This window comes from Anopheles maculipalpis, chromosome 2RL (assembly GCF_943734695.1).
Source record: "Anopheles maculipalpis chromosome 2RL, idAnoMacuDA_375_x, whole genome shotgun sequence".
In the NCBI taxonomy this organism is placed as follows: Eukaryota; Metazoa; Arthropoda; class Insecta; order Diptera; family Culicidae; genus Anopheles; species Anopheles maculipalpis.
In genome coordinates this window covers 4,429,557-4,443,429 of record NC_064871.1, presented here as the reverse complement: position 1 = coordinate 4,443,429, position 13,873 = coordinate 4,429,557, and the positions used below count along the sequence as shown (strand labels likewise).

The 13,873-nt window shown below is 44.0% G+C and overlaps 1 protein-coding gene across 1 annotated transcript in view; it reads right to left on the bottom strand.

Annotated features, from left to right (window-relative positions):
• LOC126557106 (zinc finger protein rotund-like) overlaps positions 1–13,242 on the bottom strand; it is a 46,053-nt gene extending 32,811 nt beyond the window's left edge. The window contains exon 1 of the mRNA XM_050212769.1: positions 13,053–13,242. Coding sequence (XP_050068726.1) covers positions 13,053–13,181 — 129 coding nt within the window. The 5' untranslated portion in view covers positions 13,182–13,242. The remainder of the gene's footprint in view (positions 1–13,052) is intronic.
• Positions 13,243–13,873: the final 631 nt, after the last annotated feature.

Here is a 13,873-nt window from a genome sequence, read left to right as displayed (position 1 = left end):
TAAGGCAGGGCAAGGCAATAAGCCAGAATAAGCGAAGGCCGTTCGGCGAGTACGTTTTGCATTTTTCCTTCCAATTCCGGAAGATCGAACGCAAGGACGATGCAAGAAGCGTCGAGGTTGGGCTCGTCAATTGCAGGGACAGCGTGGAGTCGTTGTGTCGAAGATTGCCAATTTATTGTAATTCGTATTTAAACCGTTCCTAACGATATGCAATTTAACGGAAAGGGCCCATTCGCGTCAGGATGCGATCGGGTGGCCTAATGAGAATGTTGAGGTGGCGGGTGTTGCGGTTAGAGAGGCCGGTTGCAGAATCTGCTTTGCCACCGATTTCCTGCTGTCCTACGACCCGAAAATACGAAACACAAATCCCAATTGCTGGCACGGTGCATCAGGTGCATCGGGATCGTAGGGCGTCGTTTTGGCCACCGTCAGCGATACGTCTCGTTTATCGATGAAGTCGCTGTTCAACCGACGGACAGATGCTGTGGTGCAATTACGCGATTGGGCTGAAGATTTGCTGCTGCTACCCGGACTGACATCAGGCGGCCGGACAACACGCGGCAACGTCTTACTTGTGGACGTTGCTGTGGCTGCGTTGTTTAACAAGCCCACCACAGCAAAACACCGCAGAATGACTTCCGGGGGATAGAACGGCGTTCAACGGCGTGACATTGCGAGGACTCTTGTTTTGTCTTCTTCATGATGGTTTTTGCCACATGGATTCGTTTTTTTTTTTCGTTTCATTTCTGAACTTTTCCACATTTTCCTCATTGTTTCATGCGTCGAGAGAAAATGTGAAGAGCAAGCGTGTGAGACAGCACTCTGCACGCTTGCCTTCTTGGACACTTTAGTTCAGCGGTGGTGAATTCAGAAGGAACATTGTGGAAACGATCCCAAAACCGATCGATAGGATCTATTCTACACCCTCCTTCGAGGTTTGTCTGACTTTCCGGAGACTCTGCTATTTTGCTATTTTCCCGATGGCTCTTTTCACTCTTCCATCCGAAACAAAAGCAAACCAAACACAAGATGAGCAACCGAGATAATGTTTGTTCGAACGTTCTTTCTTCACTCTGCGCGGTCGGCTGGTATGGAGGTTAGGGAGGTTGGATCTCCTTACTTTTTTATTTGATTAATTGTCTTCGATGCTAATGATACGCCTTTGTTTGTTTGGAGTCTCGGTTTCGGTGTGAAACAATACTTCCACCTCGCTGGCGAGGGTTTTCGCAGTTGATCCGTGCTGAAGTTGAAGGAATTAGGTACTAAAAAAGAAAATGCTGGATCGAACAAATCGTTCCCGATGCATTTGATAAAGAGACTGGAGACTGTTATAGACAATAGTTGGTGTACAATAATGGTAATCAAATTCTTGATATTGGTATAACAAAATCATGATTATAGCAATAAACAATTTAAACTAAACACAAAAAACTTTACACTTTACGCTACTCCAATTCAATTGCTTGCAGAATGTGAGATAAGACAAACGCTAAATATTGTTAATAGGAAATAGAGTTTGTGCTAAGAACTTTTATGTACTAAAATCAATTTAACTTGATGTTTTCTCCAAAAATATGTATGTACCAAAAATATATATTCAATCTTGTGATGTTATACAGAGTGTGATTTACAAATACAAGGATAAGCGAACTGCTTTTCCACGTCCACACACACTTTACGTACCGCGTCATGTTGAGCCGCCGAAGACAGGTCACGTCTTTAATGTTTGATTAACGAACCTTGTGCATCGGAAAAGCGAGGAAAGCCCTAGAAACGCCCATAACGACTCACCGGAATTGAGTGAATGACGTTGACAATCTCCCGGCTAAAGGACGGCACCACAGTACGCTGTAGCTCGTGCCATTTCCATTACGTAAAGTGCGATTTGTGAGATGCGTTCGATGCGGCTGAAACTACTGGAGGAGGTTGGGCGACGGTTGTACGAATTAAGAAGACAAATTTCTTTCTCTATCCATTTCCCTCCCCGGGTTCCGGTAAGCGGCTCACTGTTCGCGTCAATCGATGACAGTTGCACGATGACGGATTTAGCGGAGGAATGATATATTGGTAGACCGTGGTGTAGTGTTCCCGCTCTTCCCCTTGGCAAGCGAATGCTCCGGGCATTAAGGTTGGATTGAGCATACCACACTTCAGCATTCGTTGGCAGGCGGCATTATCCTTAACCTTGCGGCGAAAAACAATTAATCAGCGTGCCGACCACACAAAGTTCCGGGAGCTGCTAATCGATAGTTTGATGACGGACGGGACGGAATGGCCGGCCAATTCGCTTGGTGGCCAGGCAAATGGTGATAATTATGATGGCGATTCTGCTGCTCCCGATGGTACCCGATCACGATAATGATTATTGTAATTAGCAGAGGGCATGCTGATGCGATGATGGTGATGCATTTTTGTGGGTGAAATGAAGAATTAAGACTTCCCCATTGTTTTATGCAGATGAACTCGATTGCGCGTTTTATAGCACAACTAGGGGCATCGTAACTGTGCATCGCAATCAGACGCGTGGGATATAAAAAATCTGCTCTTTTCTTTTTTCCATTCTTCTCTTTATAGTACACCGCGAAAACTTGGTGATGAAAATGTCTGACAAGTTAATACTTAATTCTGTCTTTAACCACACTTAATTACAAGGACCAATTGAGATGAAATAGAGATGCTTGATGTACTACTTTGCTATAAAAGCGAATCGATTGCGGTGCGTTTAATTCACACCACACACGCGCTTGAGTATCAATTTTCATCGATTAATAAATCGAAGGTGATGAAAATCATTGCTCGATAGCTTAACGGCCTCTCAGCCACGACCACCGGCAAGCGATTAATGCACTTCGATGGCAAAATTATGCAAACTGATCGAGAGCCGGTAGCAGCATTTGCATAATTATTATGCGATCGCGATAAATTTTAATGCAAAAGTGTGGAGCTAATGAGACCGCCGTGAGTGTGTGGTTCCGTTGATGTCATTAGGTACTAATAATCTTGTACGGGAGTGATACGGAATTGATTGGGTACAAGCTGTTAATTCGATCTCAGGGTTAGTGTATGGCTTGTGCTCTTGATTTGATGATGTTGACCCAAGAAGATGTGTCATTTACATGACTTAATGGCGTTGATAAAGTTTGAAACTCGATCCTATAAACATGAGAGTGCAGTATTGCTATAAAATACATTTTGAAAGTACTTGTTCTTATAGTTTTTTTAACATAATATTCTGAAGTGTATACTGGGCTATACAAAATGTAAAAATAAAAGTATAATAGTAGTAATAGTTAATTTAAATTATTATTTACCAGAAATAACCCTCTGAAGCTTGTCTTAAACATGAGCTTTTAACAGCCAATCAGTTTGCTTTTCGCTGTTCTAATTGAACAACCATTTATCGTAATACCGAAAATATCGACACCCCATTTTCGGTACGAACATGCCAGCAATGCCCACTAATTGCTCTATTTTAGAACCGTTTCATTATTTCGACAGCAAATCGTTCGAAGCATTCTTCACACCGGGCCAGGCAGCAAGGTGGACGCCCAATCCAGCGCATCCAATTGCCAGCGCGTCCGAAAGCTCTTTCCGCGCCGCTAATTGTTTTCCCCAGCCCGGCGAACAAGCAACATTCTAATGAGCAGTTTCGGTCACACTTTGCGAACCGAAAATGGGCGGGAATGCGTTTCCCGGGGAATGCCACTTGGCACATCCTTTTCGAATCCTTTGAGCCGAGAGTGGCTGCTCGTTAGCAGCGTGCAATCACTCGCGCCATTGCGTTCTGCTGCCTGTTGGAAGCTAATTAGGGGTGCAAAAATGCCCGTTCAAGCCTTAAACAAGCGACCGAACCGAATTCTCCGCGTGTGACGTGCGCGTGATTTTGTACACGCAACTACCACGGCGACCAAGCGTCCATTTTGCTCCCATTTCCGTTTTTTGCTGTTGTTGTTTGTAGCATTGTGTTGTGTCCAGCACGATTTGTGAGCGGTCCAAAAATGGAGGTTCTCGGTCACGAGCCACCCAGGAGGGATGATACGAACAAAAGGACATCCACACGCATCACTCCAAATATGCCTCGAGTACAATTAACTCTCTCGCCCCACCGGGCTGCAGAGTTTGAGCTGGCCGAGGCGCGATTTGAGTTCCTGCAGTCACCCAAACCACCTAACTCGCGATCTGCCGAACCCCTTTTTTGTGCTATAATTATTTTCCCATAATTGAGATTTGTTCCGACATTGCAGTCGGTTTGTTTACTTAGCGACTGCCAAAGTGCCTTACAGAGCGCAGCAATTCTACGTCACGATGCATGTTTTTGCTTCCTCTTCTTCACGACGGCATCACAGACACACACACACACTGCTTCCAATTGACACTTTGTGCGGGTTTGATGGTAATTAAAATCAAATCACCCCTATCACTACTACCCCGTAAAGGGTTAACGATACATCCGCAGCGATGCACTTTTGCCGCGAGGATGATTAGCTGCAATTCGTTTGGTGATGCTTTTCCCATTTTTGGGAGCTGTTCGCGATTTTAATTAATTGCTCGATCCGATCGATTGGATCGATGCGTACGGGTGCTGTAGCAAAAACAGGAACACGTGTGCGTGTCAATTAATTGAGCCAGTGTGCCACCCTTTTAAGGGCGAGAGTGCGAGAACATTTTACTCGACCGCCATGATGGGAAGAAGCATTCCTGGACCGGGTGTCATCCGGGACTTTTTCCTCGCTCGTGAATACAGCTTCCAGCACGATAGACAATCTCGTTTCGCGCCAGCGATGACTCCGTGGTAAAGGTGGGTCTAATGTCTGCATTTGGCCACACGGATCGGTGATCGATCCGATCATTACCGCGGTTGACCCTCGGTTGTCTTTGATTGGAACACAAGCGTCCGCATAAGGAACCATTCGCTAAAGCCTAGACCCAACGAGGCAATTGTATCAATCGAACCGAACCGAAACGAATCGTTCGATCTAGCAGTAGAATCTCCGGACTCGCACAGATCCGCCGTGATCGGACGCGAACGCGATGACCAAAAATCGATGCACCATCGGCTCATTACGTTCGCGGCGTGGACTGTGAGGTGGACCTGCGCAGCCAAACACTGGTACACCGACCGGTGACCGTTTATGGAGTGGCCGGGGATCGATTGAGACAGTTTTGATTAATTACTTGCGATTGCTGGAAATGGGAGGACTGCGCAAAAAAAAAAAAAATGCCCCACAACCACAAGCCAGCAAATGCACTGCGGTGTTGGTGGTGGAATTAGTGCAAGAATGCAATCGATAATTGCAACATGCATCTGCTGCACTCGGTACAGTTTGTTTCATTACTATGGCAGCATACCGGACAATCGCAGTCATTGCGGCTTCTTCGGAGGCGTTGGTAATGTGTGTTTGCACGGTTGTTGGGGGTTTATGTTTTATGCACATGAACGATGCGAATGATTGCTGCTTCAAAAGTGTCCCGAGTGAGTCAGTTTTCATTTACTTTGAAAGGAAGTATGGGTTAGTAAATGTAAATCAGGTCAAAATGTTATACAAACACTTTGAAATAGCAGTGAGCTGAGTTGCTATAATCGCGCGCAATATTTTTCTTAAACTTCAAACCTTTGAATGTTAATAAATTAAGCATTGCTTAATTTTGACGACGAGGATTGATCATTGAACTTTTGAAATTGGTACATTTCGGAGGCATTTTTGTAAGTATACAATCAAAAACAGAACTCTTCTATTGACCAGTAAAAGCTTTAGTGTGGCCATCGGGAATGTTCCCTCGTAGCAAAGATTTATATCTAGAAAACCATAACCTGCTGATGTTGCAGTAACAGCAAAACAATCCAGAAGAATAAGTCTTGGTGAAATCGATTATCATTTTCTAGCGTACGTCAAATATTGTAAATTTACAAATTTTGAAGAATCCTGTCAATTTTTTCTTTAAAGATCTCGAAGTGTTTGTAAAGTTCTTCAAGAAGATATTGTAGATAAGATTTGCAAGAGAATCTAGTGCAAAATTTATGCTAAATTATAGCAAGACGTCAAAAAGGCTATAAATCCAATCAAAGTGTTCAAAACTATGGAAATATAATTATGGCCTTATGAATAAAAAAAAAATCTTCAATTTTGCCTTGAGTCGGTTTAATATCAAAAAGTTGTACAAATACACCTTCAATCGCCGCTTGATTGTTTTATGACTTAGATATTACTAGAATTCGTTACAAAAATAATGCTTTCACATGCTATACAACGAATTCATCATCATACACAGCCCTTTGATTGCCAACTTCCTAGCAGATTACTCGCTTTGGCAATCCTCCACGAAACATTTGCGTACGCTTGCACAACATTGCAGCATCAATCAATTTCTGCGTACTTACGCGGAATTGAGTTGTCTTTAAGAACGTGCCATCAAACGCGGTGCTGCAGCTTCTGCTCATCATCATCATCACCATTCACGCGAACGTCGATGGTGGTGTTGTTGTTGCGTCACCATTTAAACGGCCGCTTAACGACGAATGTCATCAGGCGCGACTGATGGTGCCAACACGATCCGGCCAACATATCAACCGCCAGGTTCGTCCAATCATACTTTACGCGCGCGAACTTACTGCACCCGCCAATAACCATCATTACCAGCGATTACCAATCAACCCACGAAACACCATCGGTGGAGATGCATGCCGACGGTAAATGGGGTTTGCAGTAGCAAAAAAAAAAAACGGTGAATGCATTTAGCCGTATGCTTCGTAACGTTAGGTGGAAGTTGAGTATGTTTCTTGGGATAAAAAATCTAAAAATAAATTAACCGAACAGGTGGTCTTGTTTCATGAAACATTTCTTCATCACACTCAGATAAAGATAAAAAACAACTGGATTACATTAAAGAAGAAGTTTTTAAGCTAATTTTCCCCTCACAATCCATAGCATCATCTGCAAACAATCGCGTGTCATCCCCGATCAAACGTGTCAAACGATGATGCTACACCATCGAAAAAGTATCGCTTGCATGTGTGCGGTAGCCTTCTACTGTAGTCGATTTAGACTTCCTTCGCACCACTCCCGAAGGGGACAGTTTTCCCACTGGCTCCGAGTGGCTCATTAATTTCTAACATATCATCAACACATTTACGGGCGACATGGTTGAGAAAATTTATTGCAAACCGCCACACCACGAGCGCTCGCTTTTGAAAATCGAATGCCCTCAAGCAGGGACAGAAGAAGGAGAAAAAAAAAAGAAGTAAGCTAAACCAAGTGAGGCAGCAAACAGCAAGAGAAGGAATAAAAAACGCAGAAAAACGCACGCTAAAACGATGATTTATGTGAGTTTATGTGTGTGAATCCGCGGCCGTTCGGGTTACGGGGGGTTTTTTTTTCCTCCGAGAGAAATGCTTCAGAAACACCTCAGCCGATTTGGCGAGTGACAAATGATTCAACGAATGTTCACATCCCAATTCTAGGGTTTTGAGTCTAGGAACTCCGAAACGTGAGCATAGTTTTGACATCTTTATCATAAATCGATTTGTACGGTGCACGCGGTGAGCGTAGTTAAGATGGGATTATTTACATAAAGTGTTTTTAATGACGTTTCGGTAAGGCGGGAAGATTTGCTTGGTGAGTAAATCTCATGTTGATTGACGTTTGCCGATTCGAAAATGTTTTAGACGATCGAGGGAGTTTATCTTGAGAACAAGAAGAGAGTTTCAGTATGCCAAATAAGACGTAACACTGACGTCTGCTAAAATCTTACTAATAATGAATGACATGAGGCATGCTATAAAAGCTATACAAAATAAACATCCAATAAAACAATGTAAGTTTCGTTCCAGCACAAAACCATCTAACGAGCGATATTAAATTGCGTCTACAAACTGTGTTTCCAAAAATCATTGCACTCATTACAACTCATGAGCAATAATTTGCTCACCTCACAACAGCAACTTTTTACGCTAAGCTGTCAAAAATATGCTCCCGACCTGCATCCGGTGCATGCCGTTCCGTTTCGTTTGGTTTGCCGCGGGGCACATTTGTCATTTACAGGCGGTGTTTAGGTGCGTTTGGGGGTACCTGCCAACTATCTCATTAGACACCTCACCGCTGCACACACCGCTAATGTTGCGCGCGGTCAATTGATGGCAAATGACTGTTATTACAACCCGGCGAACGTAGCGAACGAACGGAAGGATTACATTTGTGACGGTATCTTCCCTGCGGCGCCGGCCGGCAAACCTAAGCACACACACACAACCGGGTGTCACTTTCGCACGCGAAAGTGATGTTTTGCACGGGAGAGAAAAGGCGGCAGCCAGTAGAGAAGCTTAATGTTTATGATTTGTTCGCCCGTTTTGCACCGGCAAGTGGTTGATGCGTGGCTTAGTTTGTTCGTGTTTTGGGATGAGAAAAAAAAAAACACGGTTTAGTTGTAGTCACTTTGGATACATTTTGGTACATAATCGTTAAGAATAAAAGATGGAAAAAATTAGGCCACGAAGGCCAGGATGCATGGTGGTGTTTTGAGATTAGTTTTAGTTTATTTTGAGTGGTCCTAGGCGGTTGCCGGGAGGTGTAGGCGTCAGTGGCGTCAGTGGCGAAGGGTTTTCAAACGGCAAGACTGGGCTTCAAATCCCATCCGGACCGTACCCCCGTAGCCAAGAAGAAGAATGGTCCAAGAGCTGATTCCAGAAGAAATCGGTGTCGGTCTATACACGGTAGGACCGGACAGAGACTATCAAGCTCTGAGATACTTAAATCATGGGCACTAGCAAGGGGAGCCCAAAACCTTTCAAGTATGGGCAGCTCTAAAGCCAAGGAATAGAGAAGACCGCGATGAAGGCAAAGAATTTTTAAAGAAGTCAGTTCTTAAACTTTAAATTGAGATAACTTCTGTAACAAATTGGCATGCATGTTTGATGTTGTACATATCTGATACATCAATTAGGTGAATCTGAACAAATGTAGTTCAGAATAAACACAGATTTAGAACAATCTATATTCAAGATATGTTGGATTTCGTTATGAATTGGTTAGCTTGCACGAAAAAAATGGATTAAAGTGGTATTTTCCAAGAAGAATGTATGTAACCTCGATGGTCAGGACCATTCTGCAAATTGTGAATGACCTCTTACAGAACTCTGATATGAAACTCATTAAAAATGTTGGAGTGACGTAAAATAAAAACCATTCGAACTCTCATTTCCTTTTGGATGAACACTGTAGATCAGTTGAAGAGCAACACACAAAATTAAGGGCTTAATACGACAAATGTTACATTCGTAGGCGTTCTTTGTAGGCAGTACGCAATCGATTGAGACTTCTCCTTACCAACATTGCTTCCCCAGCAAACGAAAACTGTTGGAGAACAGTTGCATTTGTTGGTCGTTCGAAATGTGACCCAACCCTCTGTACTCCAAAACTACGAATGCAACGCCAGTGTAGGTGCGAGAAGGCAAACATACCACCGAAAACCCCGACGATGGTGTGGACGTGGACAGCTTTCACAAGCCAAGCTTTCCCGACCACCACACGACAGCAGCCCTTTGCAGAATTTTTATGCTGCAGCTCATGAATGCATAAACAGACCGTACGGAGGGAATGACGGAACCATGACGGTGTGAGCGTGTGTGTGTGTGTGTGTGTGTTTTGTGCAGGTTCAGCAAGTTGTTACTATTTAGTTTTGGCGAACGTCTTTCCTGCCCCCTTTTTACACAATTAACATATCCATTTGGCTGACCGCCAGCCACCCGCGATGTGTGGTCCGGTTCTGGTTTTATGGTTCAATTCGCTCTCTTTTTTTTTTTTTTTTGCTTCTTCCCTGACCGACCAACCGAGGTTTGTCATTTGTGGCATGTATGGGCGACGGGGGTTACGCGTCGGTAGAATAGGGGTTTTAGAAAGCTGCAACATTCCTTGCTCTCCGTGGTCTGGTAAGGCCGGAAAGAGATCCTTGGCGACGACTCCAGGTCAGGCCGGAACGCCTGTAACGCCGGGGTTGGCGCGTTGGTCATGTACAACCCGATGGGAAGCGATGTAGATCTTATCTGCCGATTGGTAAATCCTCGTTAGCGCTTCGTTTGTTCTTTCTGCGAGGAAGGGCGAGTCGAAGGAAGTTGTATCGATACGTTACCCGCAATGGGATCCGGCTTTGTTTTGTGTGTTGCCGACCCGACATAAGCGTTTGTTCTGATAAGCGAAAGCAGAGGGTGGCGGCGCAAACGCTTAGGGCCACAAACACAAGGAAAAAAAACCCAAGCGCCGGTAGGGTCCACCATCAATGGGTTTAATGACAACGATTGCTCTAATAGTGGTACATGTTTTAAAGTGGAGTGCATGCTACTACTGGGCGGATGTGTAATTGTAAACGGCTGCTTCATAAACGGTGCATGTAGAAATTTTAATTGCAAGACTCACGAAACGAAGGAATAGAACATGTGTTAGGTCAATGGGAAGTATTTAAGGTATGTTCATCAAATTTGTATAAAACATGGCTTTTAGAAAAAAATAACGATAAGCCGCTTGTCGTCGATGTGGTCAGATTCGTTATCAACGATTTGTTAATTGAGATATTTCACTCAATGCACCACAAACCAAACTGTCAACGACAGCTAAGATAGTAAAATAGGTGAGGCCTGACTAATCATCACCACTAGGTATGGGTTCAAACCTTTGATGGAGCTAAAAAATCTATGGTTTAGTCCTCATGGCGACTCGATGGAAGAGGCTATAGTGATTTCCTCGTAATTAACATTAAAATTAATTAATTTATTAGTATCGTTAGCAAGCAGTATTAACCTCGTTAGCCAACAGCTTTCAAACGTTAAAATTGATACAAAAATGGCTTGAGTAATCAGGGAATTAAAATGATGGCAATAATGAAGTTCGAGGAAGATTAATCGTTGTGATCACCATTTTAGGGTTAAAATGGTTGATTTACATTGTCAATGAACTAGTTCTAGTACAAGTAACGATATACTCCAGAGGCTCCTTACCAGAACTCTAGGTGTGTCTCTCTCAACGCTACAGTAAAGACGTTCAACTCAACCATTCATCACCCATATGCCAAGGATAACACTTCGCATTGGAAATAAAGTCGTCCAGCGCGGGCTCTACGTCCAGAATCACCGCACGAGATCAAGTTACCATAAAGGTGTGCCCTCTGGCGTGCGATTGCGTAACTGAGCGAAAACGACTAGGTGTGATGGAAATAATTGACTCGATTGAATTGCACCCGCGATTGCCGCGGGTTTGAGTGCGTTAATGCGTTGGCAAAGCCCCAAAGCCCAACCCATTTACACGCGTCAAAGCGTCTGTCATCGTTGGTCGCTGTTACAACGCTTCCATCGTTCAATTAACATAACTCATTGCCAGAGTTTTGGTGTGACCCCCACCGATGGGAAAATGGAGCAGAGCGTTTGAAAAGCACGGGCATTTTCCACCGATGAACGTGGTTAGTTTTATTTGAATAACATAATCGAGCGGTTTTTATCGGTAAACATCACAATGTGAACAAGAGGATTGGAGCAATTCTTTGCTCAAACACCCATTAGGTGTGATTCGCTGATGGTTGTAGAAAATAAAAGTGGAATTCTGTGTTCTGAACGTTCCATCAACGTATTGTATTCTCATCCAGCTCATTAAGCAACTAGCTCCGGATGACCGGAAGTGCATATTGCTGCTCTCCACATGAGTGTGAAAAGCGTGACCAACAAATCATCTGCCGAACGTGGACAATCGCTGATGGCATTGTGTGCGGCACAATAAAAATGTGTCACTTATTTGAGCAATATTTTTACAGAGGATTGTTTGTAAGCGAGTTAAAGTGAACAAACAATATTCCAGATACAGTGACTCAAACAGAAGGTCATGCACTGGCGTTTTGCTTCCACCCCACCGATAAGGTCCAATAAAACCCACCTTTACGATCGGCTTGAAATCATAATTGGTAAGACATTAAAGGGTGGGCTCTTTAGAAATTAGTTTTCCAGTTGCATGTAAAACGAACTCACAACATCGCTTAATCGCTCCCCATACTTAAAACCCCTTTAATTGGATATTACCTTGCGTAATGTGGCGCGTTACACTGTGCTTTTCGTTATTATTTGCTTCCCTTCTTACGCGCGGGGTTGCACGATCCGATCGCAAAATCCTGCACCTTATCGTCCGCTGCTTGCAGATTTGCTACCGGATCGCCCAGAACCGTCCGTCATTATCCAATATCGGCGTGGCATCGGCACAAGAAGGGCACACACACACCCGACCCGACCAACTGGACCACGAACGTAAAGGTAATAATTTTCCGTAACCTTAAGCGTGTCTCCTCGGCGTGGCGATGCAGTTAAACATCCGGCCAAACTGAGCTACGGGGTCGGGACCGCGAATTTTTCCAGACCCCGTACGGTGTACTGTGGGCACGGACGGTCCCTTTTAATTCTCCACAATTATAGGCTTTTTATTAATCCTTTGGCACTGAGAACAGCATGAAGATCGGTGCGTGTGTGTGTGTGCGTGTGTAGCTTTAGGTTGCTTAATAGGCCGCGGCGGCCTGTCAGATCATCCGTGTACATCGTTTTGATGAGCTCCCTTTTGGACGTAGGTGAGTGAACGGAAGTCGATCCTTTCGCTAATGAATAGCCCACTGCACACGTAAAGGAAGTCCCATTACGTTTCACCGAACTGGTACGGAACAACGAACAGGTGAAACACTTTCAAAGGGGAACCAACACCACCATGTGACGAATCACTTGTTTGGTGAGGATCAGTCAGCTACTACGAAAGGATGATAATGATAAATAAATGTGTGGACAGGTGAATAACTCATCAAGAGGTCCTTTTTGGATTGTTCGGGTGATGATTTAGCTAGATTTTCACCTTCAAATGCCTTGGTGTGCAATCATTTACACATTAGAAACAATAATGCCTTAATGGATCATTTAATTCCACCTGTCATCCACGCGATCGACTGAAGCAAGTGAACAAATTTGACAGCTAAGTGAACGCGTTGTTTCATAGTATCCGGTTGACAGTTGATAGTAAACAATGAGCAACATTCTGTCCTACCTTGTTGGGAAAATCTACAGCCAACATACAATCGCTGTAGTTGTTCTCGGTCTTTATCGGTGTCGGTCCGGCCAGGGGACTGCAGAGTTGTCCTACGCTGAGCTGGGCTTCTCTATACCACGGATACATAGCTCTCGTACGCTGACTCTTGGCTGTAACGATCGTACAAGAACATTTTACACCAGCGCTTCACTCTAACACTGCGCTGTAACTTCGCCAATTTCTATAAAACAATTGGTGGAATCTTTTGCGGAGCTAATTCGCTGAACTCGCCGTTATTTGTCAAGATGCAAATCGGAGATCCTAACCACATTCATTCACATTCAATTCAATTCACACTCTGTTTAAGTACAAGAGGATATTTTTGGGATATTTTCTTCTTACAAGTTTTCCACTGTTTTCGATGCAATTCACAAACACTTGTACACACAAATACACTTGGTGCGGACTTAGCTTCCGGCAAGCATGCAATTCGGTGATTAGGGGCGATGGTTCAAGTTACCCCTTTTTAAGGACACTATAGCAAACGTATCAGTGTAGTGTCTGCTCGCACTGGTTGGTAAAGAATGAAGCAATCAGATCGATCCTGCAATCAGCAACAATCGAGCTGCGTAAACAAATCGACCGCACGTGGAAATTGCTGGAAACTGTTTTCTGCCCACCGTGTTGACATTAGATCACGTTTGCTCACACCTGCAGAGTGACACACAAGCACACACACACACACACCCTAACCTGTTTTGTTTGCACTCGCAGAATAGAGACACACGCCTGGAAAGGAACTCGGAATGCTACTACTGTCAACTGGCTGGCACAACTTC